The following is a 25832-nucleotide window of genomic DNA, read 5'->3' on the forward strand; positions in this document are numbered from 1 at the left end:
TGTACGTTATTTTTTTATCTATCGTATCAGTTTTCAAAAAATTACTTTTTGGTATAATTCACTTTATTATAGAAAGGCGATATGTAGTACAAGAAAGTAAACGATGATTTGTCATCGTTAACAAGTGCGTAATTTGCTTTCCTTTGTAATTAATATTTTGATTTCAGATTTTAGACTTTGAATTAATGATAATTATGTTTATATTTCAGACTGTTTCGTACGTGGGCCAGTCTCCGCAAAAAATATTCACATACGAATCAATGTCTGCAGAATCAAGATGCGACCGTGACGTCTCTTGTAGATTTTATTTGGTGATATTGTCTATGGTGCTCGTGCTTATGTCATTGGTTGTTTCCACTGTTGGATCGGGCTCATTTGTTGTGGTAGCCTGTGTGTTCTTCTGGTCTGTAGCGCGATATGCTAAAGGCAAGTCTTCTTAGTTTTATACAAAAGCTTTTACTCATTATAAGACTTGGAAAGTATTGATTTTGTATTGTTATAATGACAAATGTATATACAAAATGTAGTACATAATTATGACCAAAACACGAAACTAAAATTCTACAACAAATATTGATTATATTGAGTATTTATTCTATAGTCAAGTGCACGTTTACTTTCGAACCTCCGTTATCGTAAACGGTATAGAATTAAAATTAACTCTTAGAGCTGTTACTCAAGACGATTTTTAACAGCGATGCAAACACGATGCAGTGGCTATCGTCTGAAAATGAAAAGTCGAAAATGATTGGTGACGACTAAAGATTTAAAATCTTTGGTTATTTATTAGACTATTATCACTAATACGGTAATAAATCATGGGATAGCTTGTTATTGTTTTATTGATATTTTAGAGCTCCTTCACTCTGAGTGATTATTGGTTTACTGACGGGCTGTATCGTGGTAAGAAACTTTTTACAGTGGTCATTGCTTACTATTTAATGCGCGTGGAAAATTATTATACATTTTCTTAATTAGAGGGCAGATTACGGAATTTTATTATTTTATGGGATACTCTAGTCAAAGAACAGAGCTGAACGAGCGCAGTTTTCTTGGTATCCGCTCAAGCGCATAATCTATGAACGGCATTATTTGGTCATGCCTCAGCTGATATGCATGAAATTTGCAACTAGCATAAAAATACAATTTGAGTTTTGGGCTGTAACCTGAGGTCAAAGGTTATCTTATATTAATGTTAAGCCTGGAAAAAAATTAAGTTTCTATTTTATCCAGATTGCTACAAATTGGAATTAAAAATATTTTTTTTGGATCTAAATAGAAATTTGTTTTTTCAAACAAAAATAAATCAAACTTTTTGTCAAATTATAATAATAACGCACACACTCATACTGCACAAAGGAAACCCTGTGTCGCGGTTGCTATGGACACACACATAAACAACGAAAGAGAAATAAATGTAGGACATACAAATATTTCTCCCGGCCCGGGAATCGAACCCGGGACGTGTGCGTGGCAGACCAGTGTGGTCACCGTTCGGCCACGGAGGCAGTTCAATACGGAAACACTTCCAGTTACGAGACATACGATTAGCAAAATCATTTGTAACGTAAATTGGAATGTATTTTTTGTAAACTAAATTTTTAGTAACAATTTTTTAACAGTTCAAAATACGGTTCAAAACATGTTGATATAGAGTTCTTAGGTTTTCGCTATTGTTACACATAGGAAATGACTCCATTTTTTTTTCGGGTCTAAATCGCGTATATTTGTTTTTTTTTCAAACAAACCAACGTTTTGGGCCCTTCACGGCTGACATGTTGATGATATTTTAGTCAGCCGTGACTGTAGGACTCGTGAAGAGCTCGAAACGTTTGTTTGTTTGAACAAATAAATATACGCGGTTCAGATCAAAACAAATTTTCATTTCTTAATGTTCAATTATGAAATGAAAAATAAGAAAAGTAACTGTGTTTCGGTATGAAAGTGGCATTATGCCGAGTATTTTATGTTAGTATACAGCGTTTGTATGTTATCCATAGTGTTAGGCAAGTAACTATTTTAGTAAGTAGTGCATAGCGGGAATATTTCATGCTCGAATACCGTCTCGAATTAGTTGACGTCCCGTCACCTCTGTCAATCGTACCGCGTAACGCAACGGAAACTTGAAATTTTTGACAGTAATTAGTACTAAAATATATTTACAATGAAGTTTTTTTAACAAGCTGTAAAAAGAGTTTTCTATGTTTACTTTAAAAAAAGAGGGTCCACAAAATTTGCAACTCTGCGTAAAGTTATTTTTGTCCGCGCTGCTCTAAACTGTGAAACAGTATATCTACAAAGAGTTATGCGCAATGGGTAAAGAAAAATTGTCATATAGCTAATTAATTGCTCATTAGTATCAGTCTGTAATTGCGAAGATTAAAAGAAATGTGTATGGTATTACCAATTTTGCATTTAATTATGGTGTACGAATATAGAATATAAATCATTATTTATTTTGTGTATTTTATAATAATAATAATAACAACAGACCCCTTCCTGTGGGCTTATTGTGCGACACGCTCTAATACATTTAATTTCGGTACTAGGAACTAATTTATAAAAATGTATTACGGATATTGTCTTTTTTATAAAAACAAAATATTAAATTCGGTACAATTTTCCTATATCTATGGGTATAATAACCAAACGAAATGTTGGGGAAATGAGAATCGGGAAAACTCGTCAATGTGTCAAAATAGTGAAACATTAAATGGTGTAATGAAATCGCAACGTATTTTCGGACAAATGAAACAAAATCTATCCAATAAAAACCGATAAGTTTTCGGAGAAATAAAATTCTGTGAATCATGTCTTGAGCTTGTGATAGATAACCCAGAAAAGGCGGTTAAATAAATGGAATTGTTTTGGAGATTTTTTGTTATATAGGTTTTAATTTAAGGCTTAGGTTATTCACTAAATAATTATCACTAAAAACAGGTTCCTTACCACGATATGTTTTCTCATTTTCCCGGTGTTTCGTTGAACCGTGCAACCGTTACGTAATACGTAGACGTAAAACCGTAAAGCATGTAGCCGGTGCGAAATATCGGGGAAATAAGGAGTCATATCGTGGTACGACACTTGACTGGTAATTAGTGGTAACGAATTTTTGTCATTTCTATTTTCATTTTTTTTTAGAGAAAATTAAATTACTTCTGAAGGGTGAAAAGAGCGGAAATACGATAATTATACTCAAAGGAGTAAAATTTGTCATGGAAAACTATAAAACAGTTTCTATTATAATATGTTCTCTTTTATTATTCAGTATTTTATAATTTCCTCGTATTGATTGAGAATAAGTACATATACAGTGTTTTTTTTTAAATGTGACAGTACGGGGAAATCCAAAACCACAGAAGATACAAGGAAACTGTCTTAGGAACCATTAAGTAAGTATTTTTTGTGAAAACAATTTAGTCATAATAAATTTTTTGGTGAAATGTGAGTTTAATTTTTTATTGAATTGATATTCAATTATTTTTATGTGAAATTACTCCACTAGTCACAATTATGAATACAAAGATCGAACACTCAGAAAAAAATACTTCGATCCGGCCGGATTCGAACCGACGTCTTCTAGAATACCGTGCCAGACGTTATACCAACTAAGCCACGGAATGAACCAGCGGACCTCACGAATTTTTCTATGTGCTTGCGTCGTATCTTTGCATTTGGTTTTTCAACGACTTTCTAACCCTACGGTTACCGCCATCTATGATAAATATATGATATTTCGTCACCCAGTTAGATGCCTTTACAGCAACCAGACCCGACAAGAGATGTCGCTATTCATTGTATTTAAAATTGCTTAGTTGGTATGGTGTCTGGCACGGTATGCTAGTAGACGTCGGTTCGAGTCCGGCCGGATCGAAGGAATTTTTTCTGAGTGTTCGATCTTTGTAGAAATGCGACTTGTTCATAAAATGAACAAAATTGATTAAAATTTTGTTAGTGTTGATCGCTTCAGTTTCATGAAGAGATCATTTCATTGTATGAGACATAAAAATAGATGTAGTTTCTTAAAAGTATGACTTTAAGGTATTGGAAGAAAAAAATTGGACAGCAAAAGTAAGTAAGAACTAGTGTAATTCACACGCGTCTGGCAATCTCTTACTATTCGGCCTCTGTAATAATATTAACATAAATAGTAATTTTGACTACAGCACGTTTTAAACAGAACGGTGCTCTTAATAAACGACGATGGGACTTACTTATTTTATAATAGTAAATGACGGGACGAACAAGTCATGCGCCTGTCCATAACAGTTGCAGCGCCATTCTGATTTTTAAATCATAAAAATTTGAGGGCCAAGCAAGTGACAAGTCCCGTGTGCCTGTAATTTCACCAAAACCCTTGTCCTTCGAAATAAGAACACATTATTGGTCGTCGGTAGAAATAGGTGCGGTGGCAGTAGTTCCCAGGACGAATTGTTTCACAAGGACCTCTACTGCTATCATCGAGTATATAAGTAGAAATAGAGACGAAATACTGGTCATACGTTCCTGGTAACTCATCAGTGATACTTCATTTATAAATATAAATACTCGTTTGCACTGAAATTACAAATTAGAAAGAGCGCCAACAACTGACCTGTGTGTACGTCTTCGTATGTTCCAAAAATATTCTATATTTATTATAACAAAGATAGTATCTGTAATTATGAGGGGCTGTTCCATTCGGTGGTGTAGGGAAAACAGCCCAACATCTAATTATAAAACAAACGGAATGAAATTTCATCGGTAATTGAATATGTAATTTTGCACTTTTAGTCCGTTATGGCAAAGTTCAAGTTAACTGGTAACAATTGCCGACACCCGTCAATTGTTTCGAATTCGGACTGGCCAATCGGAGCGCAGCTGTCGCGGCAATGATATGGCAGTATCTATATAATAGTTTTGAAACAAATGAAACAACATTTCGTCTCTATTCTGGCTATATACTCGACGACGGCCACTAATGCAATAGCAGGCGATACGTTTGCCCGCTGCGCCGCGTCCAGCAGGAGAGGCCCGCGAGATCCGCAGCGGAAGAGACGTGGAGGACTCACGTAGAAGAGCTGCTTGTTGTGCGTGTGCTGCTGCAGCGTGCGGCTGAGCTTGCGCGCGCCGCGCTCGGCCGCCGCCGCGCCCACCAGCGACGCCAGCGCGCGCAGCGCCGTCAGCCGCAGCGCCGCCGCCGCCGCCGCGCGGCTCCGCTCTGTTAGCGCAATTTCAACTTTACCCTCTTGGCATACCGTTGACACTTCGGTACCATCAATACCTATTCTTGCAAGTTACGACGCTTTCATTTTATGTTGAAATTTCAATCAGTGTATTGCCATCTAGCGGCAAATTGCTGAACGACGAGAAATTGGAGTTATTGATTTAGTTCTCCAAACAAGAAACGGCCATATTGCAGGGGTATAAGCTTTACTTTCATTTCTTGTGACAAAAAAATTTAAAATTTATTATAATAACTCTTTCAGATGATATGAAATACCACCACTGGTAACATTTTTGGTGCGGCTACCATTTTTGGCACTCCTAAACAGCACAATAAGACATTTTTCTAGGATTTAGAGCATTTGCACGAAAGAATGACTCAACCATACCATACAAAGTGAAAATGGCGGACTGTGCTCAGATTGGTCTTTCGAGACCTATAGTTGGCACGCGCCCGACGTTAACTAACCTCTTGTACAGTATTTATTGTTCTGGGTCCGAAACACTGGGTGTCCCTAGTGCGGGGCTGTGTTGAGTGTGTGCGTTATTATTATAATTAAAACCGTTTCAAAAATGTACATCGCACACTATACTTGTTCTATCCAGTTCAGTTGATATAAAAAAAAAATCATAGGTATATGTAAAGTTGAATACAGCGGTTTTCTTTTTCCGTTTTTTTCCTCGTCTTTAATCGTCTTTTCACACCGTATACTAGTACCGATTGATTGATACACTGGTATATACTTAATTTTACTATATATTTTATCTACACACATATCATAAACTCTCTAAAATGTGTTCAAAAACCGCAAATTACGACCAGCATAAAGGTAAACTGTTTTATTAGAACAAATTTCTTATCTATGAAAATGTTATTATTGCTATATAATAACATCGAATTCGATGTTATTATTACATTCAAATTTCGAACACCTCTGAAAAACAAAACAATTTGATTGGACCTCAATTCTAATATCAGTCGAGATGAAGTTTTATTCAAAATGAGATGTCAATAGCAAACAATTTTGACAATTTCACACATTACTTGATATCGAACGATATGATAGTTGGGGCCGATTTCAAATTGTCTATTAATTAAAAATAAAAACTACCGCCATTTCGCCAGTCGTAACATGTGGTTCCTGAACACATCACAGAGAGCTTATAATATGTGTGTAGATAAAGCAGTGTATGTAACTGTACATAATTAGGCACTAAAATACCCGTGAGATGTTTTTATGAAACTCGCCTGTCGATTCGTTTCATAAACCCTCACATTCATTATGTAACAGTCACATAAACTACTATTTTCCAAGATCGATTCAACACTTTCACTGTTATGCGGCATCAATCAAAGCCATTTGAGGTAGTGCAGGCTCTTAACCAACATCGACACGATAAAACATGAAGAGCACTACTACCGCGCCCGTCCCCCGAGACGTAAAGTCTGTGTTTCAATGTGGTTTTTCTGATAAAAATAATAATTAAATTGTACATTTTTTTGTTAAGAACTTTGTTTATATTATAAGTACATGTCGCATGTTTTATACACAAAATTTTATTGTACTTAACTACATGATTAAAATCAACCATTATTAAAAATATCTTAATTTTCTCTTTAAATATCACCACTGCATTTAACTAATATATATGTAATTTTTAATACGACTCATAAATAGAACTGAAGGCCACGATTGTATCAAGGCGAAGTATTTGCACGCAAGTCTGGATTTAAAGAGGTGAAGTGTGGGGGACCGCTCCGCGCGACCAGCAATCCGCGCGCTTAAAATTAATATGAATAAAATAAGAATAGACAGAAAATGTCAATTTGAAACAGACCCGACGTCGACAAGTGCACGATGGCAACTAATGGGGCAGCGGGCGACGCGGCATGTCGATAAACCGCTAAGCAATTTTCAGGTTTCAGCATAATATGAATTTAACAATTACAGGGCTTCAGTTGAAAACCAAAATTTAGCAGGTTCTCTGTAGTAATGACCTATAGAAGATACCTCCATGTAAAAAATATGTGTAAGGTAAGGAAGGTACGGAACTTTTATTTTAACCTGTTTTTGGGATTTAACATGATCGGATAAAGAACATCCTATCGTGTAACGAAATAGCACATTCTTTAGACAATATCCTCAGGCGTATCGTATACTTTTTGTAAGACCGTTATTTAATAACAAATACCTAAGTCATTTGACCTAGTAAAACAGATTTTCCCACTTCTCCTCCGGTGACTCGTGTTAAGTTGTGCATCTTTTGTGTTATTATACTGTAATCGATCTATATAATAAGGGCCCGGTTCTGTATGTACATTACTAACTAAAATCCTTTGATATTAGTTTTTTTAATGTAATAAACGGCAAAGAAAACAGAAAACAGAAAGAATCTGATTATTGAAGTCAGTCATGCCCTTTGAACTTGCTGTTTATTCAGATATGTTTCCACAAAAGTTAGATTGGCCTTTATATTCTGATCCCGGATATATGTGTAACTCAATTTTGATAAAAAATATTAGTTATGCTCTTTTTCGCTCCGAGGGCAGAGTTGACAAAGCCCGGGCGCCTATGGCTGCAACATCGTTCGAGTGCGGAACCAATAAACCGCGTGACTCGGGCACTGCACCGTTTTGATTATCCCTCCCCGTCAAGGTAAGTGAGTAAGGTGGCGTCAGGCCCCCCGCCGCACTCACCCCGGTCCCCCGCGGCCCTGGCCGGCCCGGCCTGCGCCAGTTGCCCGCCCGGCCACCAGGCCTTGAGCACCGCGCCCGTGTAGTAGTGCAGCATCTGCTCCGAGAACAACCACGCGATCGTGTCCTTGATTTGCCTGCGAACCAAACTTTCACTATTATACGATTTTCAACTCAAAACGACATTTTCCAAATTAATTATATCGGGAACTAAATTCGTTTTTAGTTGCCGGGCCTCTTTTTTCTTCTCTTTACCGACTATGGCTGTAACAAGAACAAAACAGTTCCGAGGGTTTTAATTGGGGCATCATAGTGAAGTTAGCCTGCACGCAATCTTACTATTTACGTGCAAGTGTGATAAAAACATTGTATGTCTCACGGGCGATACGGGAATTACGAACCTCGACTCCGAAAGCCCTCAGTTTTCCACTTCGGACTTCTACTATTAGAAGCCTCTAAACGAGACTCTAAAGTTGGTTTTCAAAATTTCTCTATAATTGAACTATTGCAATATTTATTGTTATTGAAATCACGATGTTTTACTTCCACGATTATCATTTATTTTTTGTGAAATTTCTTATTACTATTGATATAAAAACCGAACATAAAGAAATACAACTTTGACTGGATTTTTTGTCAGTTCCTGGTAGCTGAAAAGATGAAGCTGAGAGAGAAATCTTCCAAAGCACTGCACAGGTCGCGTTACGGCATAAAAAAACCGTTTAAACTCAATACAAAAACGTACGACAAACACATAAAAAAATCATAATATCTGCTGACTCGGTCCGTAACCCAGTTAGTAAAAACGGTAGCCACGGTGAAACAACAGACGTCGTTCGAGTTCAGTGAGACCGAATGAATTTTTCTTTGTGTCCGACCTTTGTATTAATAATAAAACACAAACGAACATTCTTCAGTAACTAGTAGACATACTACCGCTACAGTAGGTAGCCCAATGGACGCGAAGTGCAAACTTTGGCAAGTCAAACTAAACTCATCTTGATTTTATTACCCCAGCCGGAAAACTTCCCTCGGCCACGAGCTGCAGTGGTCATTATGAAAATTCCTGAATCGTCTCAGGTCACAAGTTGGTCGATGTAGAGACAACATGGCGAAATGGGGATATATTAACCCGACTCAAAATTGCGGGTCGACACAAACTACGTCTCAGTTGCTCTCATGCCCATTGTGTTCGACCAGGCGCACGCGCGAAGACTCGCTAAAGGCAAAGGACAGGGCCGTAGAGGTGGCTGCTTAATGGGTTAAAGTAATTAAATAAATAAAAAGTAATAAATAAAAAAAAAAAAAAAGAACACTGGTTTTTTGTTGGTTTTTGTTATCGACTGGACAAGAAGAAGAGCAACTAGTTAAGGATTACCTGTTGATAGTGCGGCCGTAGGTGATCTGCACGAAGGTAACGAGCGTCTTGCGCAGCCAGCGGAACACGCCGCGCATGTCGAACACCTCGCTGAGCAGCGCGTAGAGCGGCTCGGCCACGGCGTCGCGCTCCTCCAGGCCGGCACCTGCCGCCGCAGAGACACGTTCACGGAGCTCTTAGGCTGCCACAGGTTGACTGCTCGTTTGCAGTTGACAACGACAGTCGCTCTGTTAGCAGCCTTACACACCGCCTCCACTTCCACTAAGCAATAGACCAATGAAACTATTCGCAATAAGACGCGTAAGTGTTAACGGCACAAAAAACCCCACCGCCTATTAGCCATACTACATGAGTAAAAAGTTTCCAAAGACTACTTTCACGCAATCGTAATCATTTAAAATTCATAATTATAAGCACATAACATAAAGGCTATGATATAATATAAATACAGCTAACAAATACAGCTAACTTTACCCATAACTCGAGAGGACTGCATACTATGCTACATACTACAGATCGTAACTCTGAAAAAGGTAAAAATTACGACTTATGATGTGATGAGATGGCGCTGATTGATAGCCTGGAAGTAGTAGACTGCCTCCGTGGCCGAACGGTTACCATGCCGGACTGCCACGCAGAGGTCCCAGGTTCGATTCCCGGGCCGGGAGAAATATTTATAAGACCTACATTTATTTCTCTCGTGAGTTTGGGTGTAATTTGTGGTTGACTATGTGTGTGTCCGTAGCACCCGCGACACAGGATTTCCCTAGTGCGGGGCTGTGTTGAGTGTGTGCGTTATTATTGTTATTATTATTATTATTATTATTATCGTTATAGTATATGTAATGTAAATGAATATCAAATTCATCTTTAATATGAAATATGAGCAAGTTATAGGAAACGAAACTATTTTTCCGGATTTAAATCGCATATATTTGTTTTTCAAACACACCAACGTTTCGGGCCCTTTACAGGTCCCATGGTCACAGTTGACTGAGATGGTACAGTCATCAGTCATATCTAATATTAATGCAAACCACCCTATTTTTTCACTAGTGACTATAGTTGGAATGTTTGAAAAAACAAAGTTTCATTTCCTATGTGTAACTATCGCGAAAACCTAAGAACTCGATATATAAGTATGTAAGTTTTTTCCTTCTAGTATTATTCAAATATTGAGCATGAGCTAAAATTATTTTCTGAGCTTTGACACAATGGCGTGTCAATAGATGGCTTTGTGTTTTACAAACTAATTTATAAATTTGTATGACGAGTGGGTGGCGCTAATCATAAACGAACATATAGAATAGCCGACACTATCCATAAAATCTGTGCAACAAGCTCCATCTAGTTGTTTTCTTTGCTATCACTAGAAATAAGAGTAGTTTCGGTAAATTGTACTTCATCAATTACCTATTTACAAAACAATTCGACCCCTCCTACGTAAAGTATCGTATGTCGAAATTGCCAAGTTTACAGGGGAGCGTTTTAAAGTTCTGAATTCACTGAAAGTGATCACCATAGATCATCTAACCGATATCTAGGATTTTATAATACTCTATGTGAGTAATGAGCTTTGCCGAATAAAACTGAGAAACGCTAAAGTCACGTGTTATGTTCGTTTCAGTGAATTCAGAACTTTAAAACGCTTCCCTGTAAACTTGGCAATTTCGACATACGATACTTTACGTCTGAGGGGTCGAATTACAAAAATGGTTATTTGGTACTCGTTGCGACATCTGCTGTATCTATAGGTACTAAATACCCGACTACACTGACTTGTACCGCGGTTAGCAGTCCGCTTGAATATTATATAACAATAAGGTTAACAATATTATTTAATAATTACACGATAATATACGAGTATTTGAATATATAAATAATAAAAATTATCACGGAAATTAGGTAATGAACACCAGTCCGAGAATGACCGATTTGTTTTTATAAGATTTTTCTCGAACGCTGTCTCTGCCGACAGTACCTACAGCCGCTTTACTGTTATCGATGACTAATTATTCAGCAGGAACTGCCGTAGCGAGACGAGCCTAGGACGGTACCTCGCCCGGAGGCCACGGCCCTGTGTGCCGCGTCGCCGTTCCCGTCCAGGTACAGCGAGATGTCGTCGTCGTCGGCCGACAGCTGCGCGAAGGCGTCGCGCTCCTGCGAGCTCCGGCTGGTCGCGTCGCTGCTGCTGCTGCTGCAACAGACGCGCTGGATTGGCGACAGTTGTCGCCCTCGACACGTTTAAATATAGGAACAGAAGGGCTCGTGACAAACGTCCAAACGTACAAAGTGGTTAAGAGTTAAATCGTAAAACACTATGAAAATTTCTCAGAAGTATTCAGAGTACTCGGAAGTTAGCAAATAAAGTCGTCATATTACAATCATAACTGTAGTCTAAACAAAAGCAACTTAAGTGCTCTTATCGCTCATGTTATTTTTTTTGCTGTAGCTTAATTGGTCTCGAGTTTCAAGTGTTTATAATAGGGGTTAAAGTATGAAATTGCCGATTTGTACTGAAAATCTAAATTGTTTATTTTTTAAATTTTTAACAAATTTATTTAATCAAAATAGTTGCCATTATTATCTATACATTGCTGCCATCTAATGGGAAGGTTATTAATGCCTTTGCGATAGAACTCCGACGATCTAGACTGCACAAACTGTGTGAAAGCATTTTGTACTGCCTCCTGGGAAGAAAACTTCTTGTCACGTAGATAATTGTCCAAATCACGAAAAAAATGGTAGTCCGTTGGAGCAAGGTCTGGTGAATACGGAGGATGACGAATGGTTTCTAACTGCAGTTCCTGAAGGGTCAAAATGGTTTCTCGTGCTGTGTGAGGTCTCGCGTTGTCGTGGAGCAATAATGGTGAAGATCGATTCATGAGTCGGGGCTGTTTTACTGCTAATTTTGTCAACATGGTTCGGTGTTCGGCACAATAGACATCTGCCGTTATTGCTTGACCAGATCGGAGAAAACTATAGTGAATAACACCATGCTGAGACCACCAAACAGTTACCATTACCTTTTTATTGGTAAGTTTTGCTTTAGGACACTGTTGTGGCATTTGACCTGGGGTCAGCCATTGCATTTTTCTTTTCCGGTTATCATAAAGAATCCACTTTTCATCACATGTTACAATTCGATCCAATATTCCTTCATTTCTGTACCGGTTCAACAAGGCAACACAAGTTTCAACACGCGTTTCTTTCTGCAGATCAGTCAAATCATGAGGCACCCATTTTTCGTATTTTTTTATTTTATTGATTTGACGCAAGTGAGTCAATATTGTGGGTAAGGTAACGTTAAACCATGCCGCTAATTCCTGGGTAGTTTGACTAGGATCGGCTTCCACTATCTCTCTTAATTCATCGTTATTCACCTGTGTGGGCGGTCTTCCTCGTGGCTCGTTCTTTAAGTCGAAATTTCCATCACGAAAGCGTTTAAACCAAAATCGCACGGTGCGTTCATTAGTAGACCCCTCTCCAAACGCAGCATTGATATTGCGGGCTGTTTCTGCCGCGTTAGTTCCGCGTCGGAACTCGTATTCAAAAATCACTCGAATTTTCGCAGTATCCATCTTTCTTGTCTAAATTGAATAACAAAAACAATTGAAAGTCGATATTCAAATGTTTCAAATTTAAAAAAAAAAAATCACAGAAACCATTTGAAAAAAGTTTCATTCGAAAACCTCAAACCATGAAGATTCTATGAAAATTGAAAGAACCTATTGCAATAAAACGGCAATTTCATACTTTAACCCCTAATATTACACGCGTCTTATCGCGGGTCCTAATGTAAACAATAAAAAAAACGGAGGACGCGGCGTGATGACGTAAGCTCGAGCATGAGCGTACAAGTGGTTAAAAAATATGAATTAACGAAATTATTTTTTCGATTTATTTTTTTAGTGATTTGGGTGCAGTTTCGTATATAAAATGACTTCTGTAAATATGGCGACAATATAAATCAACACATTGTATATCATAATTTCGATTTGACCCTCATTTTTTGTTCCATCCCCCACGATAATCGTAATTTTTTGAAAACTGAGAAAGCCTTTATTTTTAGTTTTGAATATTATATTTAATTTCTTTATTACTATCTCTTCGTCATTTTTACCTTGGTAATTAACTAACCCATATTATAATATCATTAATACCCAAAATGTGTATGCAGCAAAAGTAAAAAATATATAAATTTGCAAACATTAATCACACAAGTTCTAAACATAAACTACTATTAACAATTGACTTACCTCTTGAATAATGTAGAAAATGAGAATTTGTTCTTTTTTGGCAAGTCCCCCTGTTTCAAGTATTCCGAACTGGGGTTTAGGAATGTATACAACGCTTCACTTTGGTTCAGTCGGTCGTCTTCCAGGACGAACTGCGAGAACACACAATTTTTATTAAACTTATTTCGTACAATGTGCACAGTTAGAGTAAAAATAACACTATACTCGATCCAATTGTTTAAAAGAATCAGAACGTTTGATACAAAAACGAATGTTCACAATGTCTTTTAAAGTGCATTTTCAATTGTTGTTAGATCATCATCATTTACAACCCGATTTAACCCACTTCTGGATATGGGCTTCACGCCACCTTTGGGTTGTAGTTCTGCCCCATTTTTATACATTTAAAAAAGTTTTTAAAAATGAACTCTCCGGTCGGTTTGGCGCTGACTGTACTTTAAAAGCATAGCCATAGGTAATTTCGACATTAAATACTTACTTCTAAATATTTTTGTATTAAAATTTTGGCTTTTTCTAATGAATTCCTATCATTTTTCCCGAAGAGGAACTTAAATGAGTTCGACGGCAGCTCCAAGTTTTTCAGCTCCGAACACATAGGCCTTAATTTTCGATGTAGTTCCTGCAACGAAAATAGATGTAACAAATTTATTATACTGTAGGGGAATTGTGCAATATTTCAATTTACTCTTAAGTGTCAGTGGTGGACGTGCGATCTCCTTATCATAGATTTGAAGGCATGCATCGGTATAATTTAGGCCAACGTATCTTAACGCGGGAGTGAGAGGGAATGGGTGTGCAAGAGAGAGGGACGATTTGAAATTAAGGAAGAGAAGAGGAGCGCGATGGGTTTTGTTTTATATATGTACAACGTACGACAGAACATGTTTGAGCAGGAAGATAAGTAATTTTAGACCTTATCCCTTTTCTTTGACTATCCCACCAGATTATCTTAACTACAAATTATTTGGCGGTCATCACCGGAGTGGAGGCCTGAAAGGCGGCTGGCGAACCCTCACCTGGAACTCGCCGAGCGTCCTGAGCAGCACCCAGCCGGTGGTGATGTGCTCGGGCCGGTCTTCGCCGAGCTGCTGCTCTTCTTGCTCCGCCATGTGCACCACGATCACGAACTGCGGCGGCTTCGACTCGTCCACCACCTGCGGGGCCCGTTGCCCAGTTAGGAAATGTACTTTTCTGCACTGGTTCTGGTGGATACTGCCTTTGATAGTTATTAATATAAGGCTAAGGCTTATAAATCAGGAACTAGTGTATCATTTTAGACTCGTGAGTTTGCGCCAGTGGGGTCAATTCAAAGTACAATCACTGAGCAATCGTTGCATAACGAGGGTCCTTAAAGTCGAATACCGTGTTAAGAAATAGGTTAAGGTTTAAGATTTTAAGACCGAATTATGTGATGGTCGCATACAATACTTTTTCTATGAGAAGATGAAAATGATGAAATACAATCAATATTTAATGTATAGTTTGTTAACAGTCTACGACAACAAACTCAAGCGACGGACAAACAAACACTACAAAATAAAAAACTAAAGAGATGATAATTATAAAGAAAGACAGAATAGAAGTGGCCAAGGGCCACTTACATTTTAACCGATCAAGAGGCAACAGACCGTTTGAGTAGCGTCGTATTCGATATTGTACATTGTATAAAGTTCTTTGAAATTTTACAGTTAGCGGTACCATAGACAATGGAATTTTGGTTCCGAACTAAAAAAAGCGCCTTTGTGATGCTTTACAAAATTATATTTGACAATTTCAAGTACAGAAGTAGAAAAAACATTTTGTGCGATCTTGAAAATATACTTTTTCTACTCCTGTAATATAATCAGTCAATTATAATTTCTTAAACCATATTATAAAGTCGCTCGTTTTAGTTCAGAACCAAAATTCTATTCTCTACGGTATTAAAATATCTAGTAAATAAATATATAAAAATAGAATATACCTAAATTCGCCGCAGAGCTGAAAAATGTCATTAAAGTTCTATACACAGCGTAATAAATATTATAGTACTATACACAGGGCCATAATGAGTTTCAAAAAAGAACGTCGTATTTTTGCTAATTAAAATATTAATCAGGTCGCTACTCATTCGCACTACTGCCTCCTGATTCGTTAAATTGGCCTAAAAATCTTGCAACAGGATCTTCTCTAAAAAAAGATTGGTTAAAATATATGGATACTTGGCCAGTCTTAGTCTATCTCTTTGTTTTTTTTGTGAAAATGAAAGTCACCAACAGCTAGTTTATTTTTATTCCTCATTTATTGAAAAAAATCATAAATGTATTGTGAGGTTATTGTGAGAATGTTAATATTTTTAAACTTATGTCTTAATGACACTCTGGGGTCACCCCAAAGCAAACTGTCGTATGTCATTAAATTGTGAAAGAAGCTGAAGTAAACCAATCTAGCTGTTTCGGCGTCTGAAAGTTTTCGTTTTATTTTATCGCGACACTCTAATATTGGGTAATGTAAATTATACGCAATTTGTTTTTTTCTCATTAAGAAGCAGGTTATTAACTGCAAATCAATTTGCTACTTCAGATATAAGATTGTTCATATCGTCATAGGAACATTGGTGTTTTTTTAACTTTGAATAATAAGGAAGTGTCATCAGCAAACAATACTATCTCACGTTCTATACCCTCCACGGGGCTAGGTAAGTCATTAATATAAACTAAAATCAGAAATGGACCCTGAGAAACGCCCAGACTAATTGCAGATTCTGACGGTCTCGTACCGTCGACATCGACTCTCTGTACCATCCCATTGAAATATAATTTAAGAAGGTTGCGGTCATGGTCCGCCACACCATAGTGGCGATTGTTCGTGACCAGAGTCTCATGGTGCACACAATCAAAAATCTCGAAAAATCTCGGAATGGTCACAGAATACACCAAGAGCATCAAGTTAGTCTTGCCATGCATCAAATATATGTTTTATCAATTCTACACCAGCATCGGTTTAGTAGCGCTTGTTAGGTTTTCGTCTAAATTGTCTTGGATCTTAAGAAAATATAGATTAAATATTGGTTACTCCAAGAAAGAGTAACCAGGTCTCGATCCAGGTCCAGGTACCGCCTAGCCAGGCCTAACACGGCACTCGACTGTAAGGCCTGCGCGGCAATCGCGAGGCACCTCGGCGCTGTGCACGGTGGCGCGCCAGCCGCCCAGGTGGTCGGCCCAGGTGTCGGTGCGCTGCAGGTGCGCCTCCAGGCGCCGGCGCTCGCCCGCCAGGCGCTCCACCTCGGCGCCCAGCAGCGCCAGCGCCGGCGACTCGGGCTTCAGCGACGCGCGCAGCGCCGCCAGCGCCAGCGTCTTGTTGTGGTGCCGCTCCTGCAGCTGGTCCAGCTTGCGCCGCGCGTACGTGGAGTGCTCCGTTAGCGGCAGCGGCGCCGCGCCCGCCCCCCCCTCCGACGAGTCGCTGGACGGCTGCCGCTCCTCGACGGGGGACCGCTCCGCGCCCATCTCTACGGGGCGAAGTCCATCGTCGTTACGTTAGGCGAAGACGGCTCGCCCTGCTGCCTCTCGAGCGAGACTCGCGGGTTCGAATCCGGGCTCGTGTTTTATATGAAATTTATAACGAGCAAAACGTCGTGATGAAACCTGCACGTTGAAGAAGGTTCACAGCCCTCGAAAAATGTGTTAAGTCCCCGGCCCGCGTTGAGCCAGCGTGGCTGACTATGGCCTAAACCCTCGTCTGAAAGGAGACCCGTGCCCAGCAGTGAGACGTATAAATGGATTGATAATGAATAAAAGAAAAATTAGAGAATTATTTATATTAAAGAATATTTAGCAAGGGTATTGTATTTTTATTGATACGTTGGTAAATAAGTGGCGCCAGAGTATATTAGAAAGTTAAAGTACTGCCTTACCAAATCCTATTACATACCTAAAGTATTCGATTGGGAACACGAATACGAGGTTTATGCCAAAAGAACTCAGATACTCTTTAATTATTTGTTTGATACTGGCAAGCTATACACCGGCATGACGGCAGGTTATTTGGCTAATAAATTTGAAAATGGAACACGTTTTAAAGCGAATTCTTTTTTATTTTTCGGAGACAACCTGGCGGGAATTTTGTTCGCAACAATGGAGCCCTCTCGACGTGATTTTTGTGTTATTATATATTATGAGTACAAAAAAGGATTAAATCCGCGAAAATGTTTTGAACTTTTAGCCACAACTTTTGGTGGTACTGTTTGTTCATGAGCTACAGTTTTCAATTGGTTTGTTACTCAAGAAAACGTTCAAACTGTCGAAAAAGTAATTCGTGAAACCGACGAACTACATATGTAGAGCTTGAGCGAGAATTGGGCATTGGATGCTACTGAGCAATGCTACTGAACATTGCAAACAATTATTCACAGACAACTGCCTCTTCATAAGCGTAGTTCGAGATGGGTTCCGCACAAACTTAACGATGAGCACAAAGAACGAACGAACGGAGGAGGAGGAGGAGGAGGAGGAGGATCAGGAGGAGGAGGAGGTGGAGGAGGAGGAGGTGGAGGAGGAGGAGGAGGAGGAGGAGGAGGAGGATCAAAGGATAGTTAACTCCGAATAGTATATAACAGTTTGTGCCCCAAAAGTGTTGTCAGCTTGGTGTGACAAGCGGCCAAAATCAGGAATCCGGCACCTCCTCTGGCATCACGACAACGCCGCTTCGCACACTTCTGCTAGAACACTCAACTATTTTCATTCAAAAAATGTATCTATCCTGCCGCACCCGCCATATTCTCCTGACCTAGCACCTTGTGATTTTTACCTCTTTCCAAAAATTAAAGAAAAATTAAAAAGCGAAAGGTTTGAAAGCAAAGAAGATGTCTTGGCTGCTTATAACTTGGAAATTTCTGAAAAGTCTAAAGAAGAGTAATCATCGATATTTTCCAAGTGGTTTAGACGAATGGAAAAGTGTATACGTGTTCATGGTGAATACTTTGAAAAAATCGTATAATACCTGTAATAAAGAATAAATTTTATAATTTTTGAAAATCTAATTTATTTTGGCTTGACCTCGTATATAGCACCTTAGTACTTTATATACTTATAAATATTCAGTAAAACTTAATTACAATTATTAAAGTGACATCTCTCGTCAATAGCTGGTTGTAAACCTTCCTGAATGAAGAACAATTTTTTATAGATTTCTCACAAACTACTAGCTAGCAAACGCTAGCTACGGCAAAAAAATCGTTAAAAACGAAAACAAAAATCTGCAACAAAACACATGGAAAAATTCGTGAGGTCCGTTGGTTCGTTCCGTGGCTTAGTTGGCATAGCGTCTGGCACGGTTTGCTGGGAGACGTTGGTTCGAATCCAACCGGACCGAAGTGAATTTTTTTAAGTGTTCGATCTTTGTTTAATAATTATAACAAAGTAGTTGAGTAATTTCCCAAAAAATAATAAAATATGATGGTGGTGAAATATCCTGATATCCAATAAAACTTAATTACTTATAAAATAAACAAAAAACAAGGAGTCAGTTTTAACGATATTCTACGACCCCGGTGGCCCAACGGTTAATACTGTGGGCGCTTAATGAGAAGGTTTCGAGTTCAGTTCCCGGAAGGACCAATTTGGAAAAAAAACTCGTAAATTGGTCCAGCTCTAGATCTTCTGGGTAGTGCCCCGGAGTCAATACCGTTGTTGTGGTACTAATAGTAGAGGGAACATCCTACTTTGAAACCAAATATTAGCCAACATAGTAATATAGTCACTTATACCTTTGTTGTTAGCTTCCTCGGTGGCAAGTTCGGCGATCAAAGCCTTGTACTGCTCGCTCATGAGAAATGAGTGGTAATATTTCTCCTGAATCGTGTCCATGACGGTCTCCTGGACTTCATAGAAAACTTCGGGCCCTTTGTCCCCGAGGAGGAACGCTTCCATTCGCTTCCTGGTATCCTGTAAAGAGTCCACCATGTTTACTTAGGGCATGCCGTAGTCCATAAGTGTAAGGAGCAGGATAGTCCAGTGTTAACTAACTTTGTCGACCTTGATCTCGGCACTGGGCGACCTGATGTACGTGTAGAAGATCTCAGCGCCGAGCTGGTGCCAGCTGCTGCGCGGGCTAAGGCGCAGCTCCTCCACGGCCATCCAGAAGCCCACCAATCCCTGCGAGTGCATCTCCTCCAGGAACATCGACAGGTACCGCCGGCCCGTCACGCTCTCCATTACGGTGTGCAAGGGCAAAGTCTGCAAGGTGAACAACGGCGAGTCATGCCCCTATTGGCATACAAAAATTCTCTTCGCAAAGTTGCAAATTATTAAGAAGGCTTTGGAACAATCGCGAAATAAAAACTCGTGAAATGAAAACTCTGCATACTCGGATGACAATCAAAAAATCCACGGGAGAGTTACGTTTGATGCTTACAGATTGTAAATGAAAGTAAGTGGGTTCTACCCATAGAATAAGAATACAATGAAATCGAACAATTTTTTCGGATCTTTAAATCCGAATTGCGATCGCGTTATTTGTTTTTTCAAACAAACTAAAGTTTCGGGCTCTTTTTTATTTTTATACTATCAAGTGATGGGACTAACAAGTCGAGCGCCTGATAATAAGCTACACGCCTGCCCATTACAGTTACAGTGCCACTCGGAGCTTGGAATCGCAAAGATCAGAGGGCCACTGCCACTGTGCCCGACACCCTGAGACATAAGTTGACAAGTCACATGTGCTTATAATTTCACCAACACCCTTACCCTTCGAAACCGGAACTCAGTAATGCTCGCATTACCTCAGATTACTTAACAGCTACACATTACTGCTCGGCGGCAGAAATCGGTAAGGTGGCATTTACAAAAACCAACCCCTAAAGTATCTTACTCATTCCTCTCAAGGGAATATGACTTACAAAAAAGTAGTGAGGTTTAACAAAACTGACTATTTCTAGTGTAGTTTGTTTACAAATGAAATAAAAATATACTCCCGGACCCATAATACGAACCAGCTCGCAATGTTGACTTAAAGGGTTAGAATACAAAAGCAGTGTTATCGTCGAAGAAAAAGTTTTTCCCCGGTTTTGCAAATCTAAATTTGCAACAAGGATTTATGGAAACGACGTTTAGTATACTAGTTTCAAAATTGCTTAATAGTTTTTGATTTTTGTTCTATCAAACATTATTTAAGTTTAGGGCTCTTAATACTGAAAATGCGAGGTGGCTTGAATTGTGTCCGGGAGTGTATTTTGGTTGCAGTATAAGGACTGTTTTAATTTAAGCGCAAGTTTGTGCAATTTTCAAAAACATATTTCTAGTATGGCCAATACATAATCATTTCTAAAGTTTCGGCCATAACCCGCCACGCTCGTCCGTGACTTCACACGTTTTCCATGGGCTGTGAACCGTTTTCTACATGCTGGGTTTCAACATGATGTGTTCCTCAACCGTCATAAATGTACGTAATTTCAATTAAAATCGGTTACATGCAGAAATATTAGCGACTATAGTACCTTGCTATTCCCATGCTCCACAGCAGGAAAGGCGCCATCCCAGCCCAATTTCCTCAAAGCGTTTTCGCACTCGGCTTTCGCGATGGTCAACTGGTTGATGTACCTCTTCAGTTTCTTGGCATCAGCGATTTGCTGCCGGCTGACGTTGTGGTGGCCGGTCTTCTCGATCGCGTCAACGTCCACCCCTTTAGCGCGCTTCATGTTTTGCAGCGTCGTTGCTTGCATTATTTGGGTTACCACGTCATATCTGTGAAGAAATATAACCATTTTAAAACTTTTAATACATGTATAGACGAGACGACGAGAGATCTTTACTCTTTCTGTCAAGTTCTAACTGTTAGACAGTTATTCGTTCTCTGGACTGTTTTGAAGCAACATTCCCTCACTCCATACGACAGCGCCTCAAATAGACGACATTGCATAGTGGCTACTTCTGACCGTCTCAGGACTGCCTTCACTCATAGATTTTTCTGTTTCCTGGGATGTTTTCTGTACAATGCACTCCACCGTGAACTAAACATCTTTCAACTAAATAAGTTCGAATGTAAAAAGAAGTTGGCAAACTGGCTGCAAGAATTGAATTACGATGAAACTGAAGCTTTGCTTCATTCGATTGCATGACTGAAGGACCTATTTATTTATTTATTTTTGGAGCTTTGGGTAGAGTAGGACCTCTATATGTATATGTATATATATATCCGTAACTACGCACACGCGAGCACACACACATACACACACATACACAAACACACACATACACAAACACACACATAATACAACACGCACTCATAGTCAAATATCTTTTACGTGCAAAAAAGTTTTTAAATTTAATTTTAATTTAAGTTTGATCTTTTAGGTGTATATAGTCCAATAATGTCAAATGTATTTTTTCGCTATTTAAATGTTTTTCTTTTATAAATAATTAATCTTAGTAATACCTTAAGATTGTCATGTGTCATTTCCAAGGGTGAGAGCCTGGTGACTTGTAGTACAGGCGTTAAGCCTTTAACAAGCACCAGCTCCCAAAAATAAGTTATTGGATGTATCTTAATTACTAAGAACTATATGTACGTATTTTTGTGGAGGAATAAACGTTATTATTATTATAGAAAGAAACCGATGCAGCGTACGTTTATTATAATTAGATTATTAACAATTCATAGTGTTAACGAACAAAATACGCCAAACGCTCCCTTAACAGAAAAAAGAAGATAAAACGAAAATGGGTATGGAACTCGAGTGTGATCTAAAAAAATTTTTAGATACATCGAGTTAGTAAGGTTTTCGCGGAATGGTTCTTTATTATAATTATTAATACAAACATCGAACACTTAGAAAAAAATTCCTTCGATTCCGGATTCGAACCGCCGTCTTCTAGCAAACCGTGTCAGACGCTATGTCAACTACACGGAACGAATCAGCTGACCTCATGAATTTTTCTATGTGCTTGTTGGGTCTTTGTATTCGGTTATCGACGACTTTTTAGCCGTATTTATTATCTTTCACAAAAGATAGTTATACCTACTTATACTCAATAATAGTTTCGTTTGTGAAAGTCTGGTTTCCTTACTAGGATTAAGCTATGTTATGGAGCATCAACCCGTCATGGCAAAGCAAAATGTCGTCTACCAACTGTAAACTGTCAATGTGGCTAAAGCAAACCAATATGCGTCCACATCTAAAGCAGTCTACATATGAAACTGCAGAGCTAAGCCTTTTCAAAAACTTGACTATATGTGGATCCTGTTTACATCTGAAACGGCAGAGCTGAGCCATTGCAAAAACTTGGCTACATGGGGATCCTACTGCAAGGTAGCATCTAAAATTACACTTAAAAATACAACTGTATCTACTTATGTAATGACGGCGGAAAAGGACGTTTTAAAAAAGAATTTATTATTACAAAAAGACGTTTAATTCGGATCAAAAACCTTACAAGACTAAAGTATAGAAAAAATACAATGAAAAGTAGAAAAGCATTACGTTACATAAATCTAAATAGTAAGCTAATTCGCCGTAGGTGAGATTCAGCATTTACCAGGCTTTACGCCATGGTAACTATCTACAATATCTATTATGTTTTTGACTATCTTCCTGACATTACGTAATGTAAATTTTACAATTTTTTTTCATTAAGAAGCTGGTTTTTTTTTCGGTAAAATAGCCTATTACCTTTGAAGTCATATGAACATTTGTAACACGGGTTGATGATGCGGTAGATAAGTGTCGAAATAGTAGCAATTGGAAGGCTGTGGTCTCTGTCTAACCCAATGAGAAAAGTGCGTTAAGTATAAGAACGTATCATTAGCTATTTATTTATTTATTAGCAAATAACACTACCTCGTGTTCTATAATCTTCCAATAAGTGAATAATATAACTAAACATAAAAATGGGCCTAGAGTTGAACCTTGAGAGACGCTCGTGCGAATTGCAGATCCTGATGATCTTGTATAGCTGACATTGGCCTCTGGACCACACAAAGATCATAGAACCTCAACCTTTTTAAATGAAGTCGAGGGCACTGCCCGCCACACCATAATGGGGAATAATCCTGACTAAGGTATCATGGTGCACACAATCAAATTCCTTTGAAAGATCACTGAATACACCTGCAGCATCATGTGATTGTGTTATATTTCAAAAGCATATTTGCACAGTTGTACAATGAAAATTTACATTTCAAATGATAACAAGACTTGGTTGCCTGATATTAACATTTATTCTCGTCAATGCAAACAAACAAGCATTACGAAATGGAAAGTAACAGGCCCACTCACCGTAACCGTTTCAGTGTATCAACATTATTACAGCTGTTTATTAGACGTATGTAGTCTTCAAAAGTTTTGGCGTACTCGTGCGTTTTTAGATGCATTGCGTCCACTTCTTTTTGAGCTTCGAGATATTGGATGATCTTTTGGTTGATGTAGTCTGGTTCTGTTATCAAGTCGATTGCTGGCTGGAGAACTGGAACCAAAATTAAATTAAGAAGTAGCAGTGCTCATGTAAAATACATTTGTGAAAAAACTTACAAACTTTTAAACGTTTTCAAGGTATTAGCAGGAAGGTCGTGGGGAGTTCACCCCAAAATTTACGTAGACTATACATTTCTCTATTCAGAAGTAGATTAGATTTTGGTGGATTCATATAAGCAGTTGTGCCAAAACCCACTTAAAAAAGCTAGATGTGTTACAAAATCAAGCACTTAGAATCTGTGGAGGCTTCATCCGTAGAACCGCATTCTACGCTATGGAGAGTGAACTCTCTCTTCTGCCCCTATCTATTAGGCGTTATTGGTTAGGCTGTAGGTTTTTGTCTAGACTAAATAATGGTTCCAATAAAAACATTGTAAAGGTTTTGCAAAACTTAATAGCGCGGCGCAATACCTTCAGTGGCACCAATTTTCCCATTCTTGCCAAAATTTACACTCAGTTCAGAGAGAGAGAAGTTTTCGAAGAACTAAAACTTGGAATGTATTCCCTGGACATCTGGGTCACTGCCATAGACAATAGCTGTATTAATTATTAATACAAAGATCAATAGCTAATCGATAGATCGATAGAAAGATATCAATAGCTGTATTAATGATTAATAATTATAACAAACTAGTGGAGTAATTTCACAAAAAATAATTGAATATCAATTCAATAAAAATTTAATTAATAGTTGTATTGTTGATAAAATCTGTTACAATAAAGAAACCAAGCGCAGTTCCTATGATTACCAACTAAGAAACTCTGCACTGTTTATGTTATCAGAAGATTATACTGGTTTCTATAAGATATATACAGACGGTTCTAAGTCAGCACATGGTGTTGGAGCTGCCATTCTGGATGCTCAGTCTAATACATCTTACATGTGGAGGGCACACAATGACATATGCGTTATGAAAGCAGAGATTATTGCCATCAAAGAAGCGTTAACAATATGTAGTGGATCAATTGTCAAATGAGCACTCAGTTGTTATTCTAACTGACTCAAAGAGTGCTCTGCAGCACTTAGCTCATTGTCTCGGGTCATCGAGGTATGCCGATAGCCTATGAGGCTCTCCAGTTGATCCACAACATACACTGCAGAAGTGTGTCTAAAGCTCCAATGGATTCCCTCCCATGTGGAGTTGCGCGGAAACGAAGATGTTGATGTCCTTGCAAAATCAGCTGCTGAAAATGGTAGTGTACTCGATTGTAAGCCTTATGCCACCGAGATTATTCCAATTAAGAAAATAACGCTGGAAAAATTAATATATAAATATCATTTCGGAGAACAGTCGGTGGATAAAGCTGTTGGTACAGAACCATTCAGAGTAATCCACAGTGCCCTCCTGGTTTGATTCTGTCAATATAGCAAGAAAATATTTTGTATCGGCTTTTAGACTGCATTCTGGTCACATTCCAACTAATAAATTCTTTCATATGATGGGTTTTAAATTTTAAACCATCCCCATCGTGCAGTACTTGCAATAAAATAGAGGATCTGTATCATGTATTGGTGGAATGTAACCGCAACATAACCCTGAGAGCTACAATGTTTGGGAATGTAAGTTTACGCAATGGACAAATTAATTGTTGGCTCAGAGAGCCTGTATGTATTGGTACTCTAAACTTGTACAAGTTTTTGAACATGTCCCTTGAGTAGGGAACCCAGTCTTCCTCCCATGAGGCTGACATAGTCACTCAAGGTGGCTAAAGCCTCAATAAAAAAATAGACTAAAAAAAATAAAAAAATAAAGCACTTGTTTATATGTAAGCATAAATTTACAAGTTCTCATTAAGATGTTCATCATTATGTCAATCCATTATAGTCCCACCAATGGGCAAGGAAAGGGT

The 25832-nt window shown here is 38.5% G+C and overlaps 1 protein-coding gene across 1 annotated transcript in view; it reads right to left on the minus strand.

The window, feature by feature from the left end:
• LOC113225676 (sorting nexin-25) overlaps positions 1-25832 on the minus strand; it is a 36429-nt gene that overhangs the window by 8837 nt on the left and 1760 nt on the right. The window contains exons 4-15 of the mRNA XM_026458057.1: positions 23787-23973; positions 21009-21255; positions 19540-19749; positions 19281-19458; positions 16693-17024; positions 14554-14691; positions 14016-14156; positions 13538-13668; positions 11336-11475; positions 9279-9423; positions 7904-8037; positions 5052-5200 (exon numbers count right to left, since the gene is read on the minus strand). Of these exons, the coding sequence (XP_026313842.1) occupies positions 5052-5200; positions 7904-8037; positions 9279-9423; positions 11336-11475; positions 13538-13668; positions 14016-14156; positions 14554-14691; positions 16693-17024; positions 19281-19458; positions 19540-19749; positions 21009-21255; positions 23787-23973 (2132 nt within the window). The remainder of the gene's footprint in view (positions 1-5051; positions 5201-7903; positions 8038-9278; positions 9424-11335; positions 11476-13537; positions 13669-14015; positions 14157-14553; positions 14692-16692; positions 17025-19280; positions 19459-19539; positions 19750-21008; positions 21256-23786; positions 23974-25832) is intronic.

Source organism: Hyposmocoma kahamanoa, unplaced genomic scaffold, assembly GCF_003589595.1.
Source record: "Hyposmocoma kahamanoa isolate Upper Pololo Valley unplaced genomic scaffold, ASM358959v1 169, whole genome shotgun sequence".
Taxonomy (NCBI): Eukaryota; Metazoa; Arthropoda; class Insecta; order Lepidoptera; family Cosmopterigidae; genus Hyposmocoma; species Hyposmocoma kahamanoa.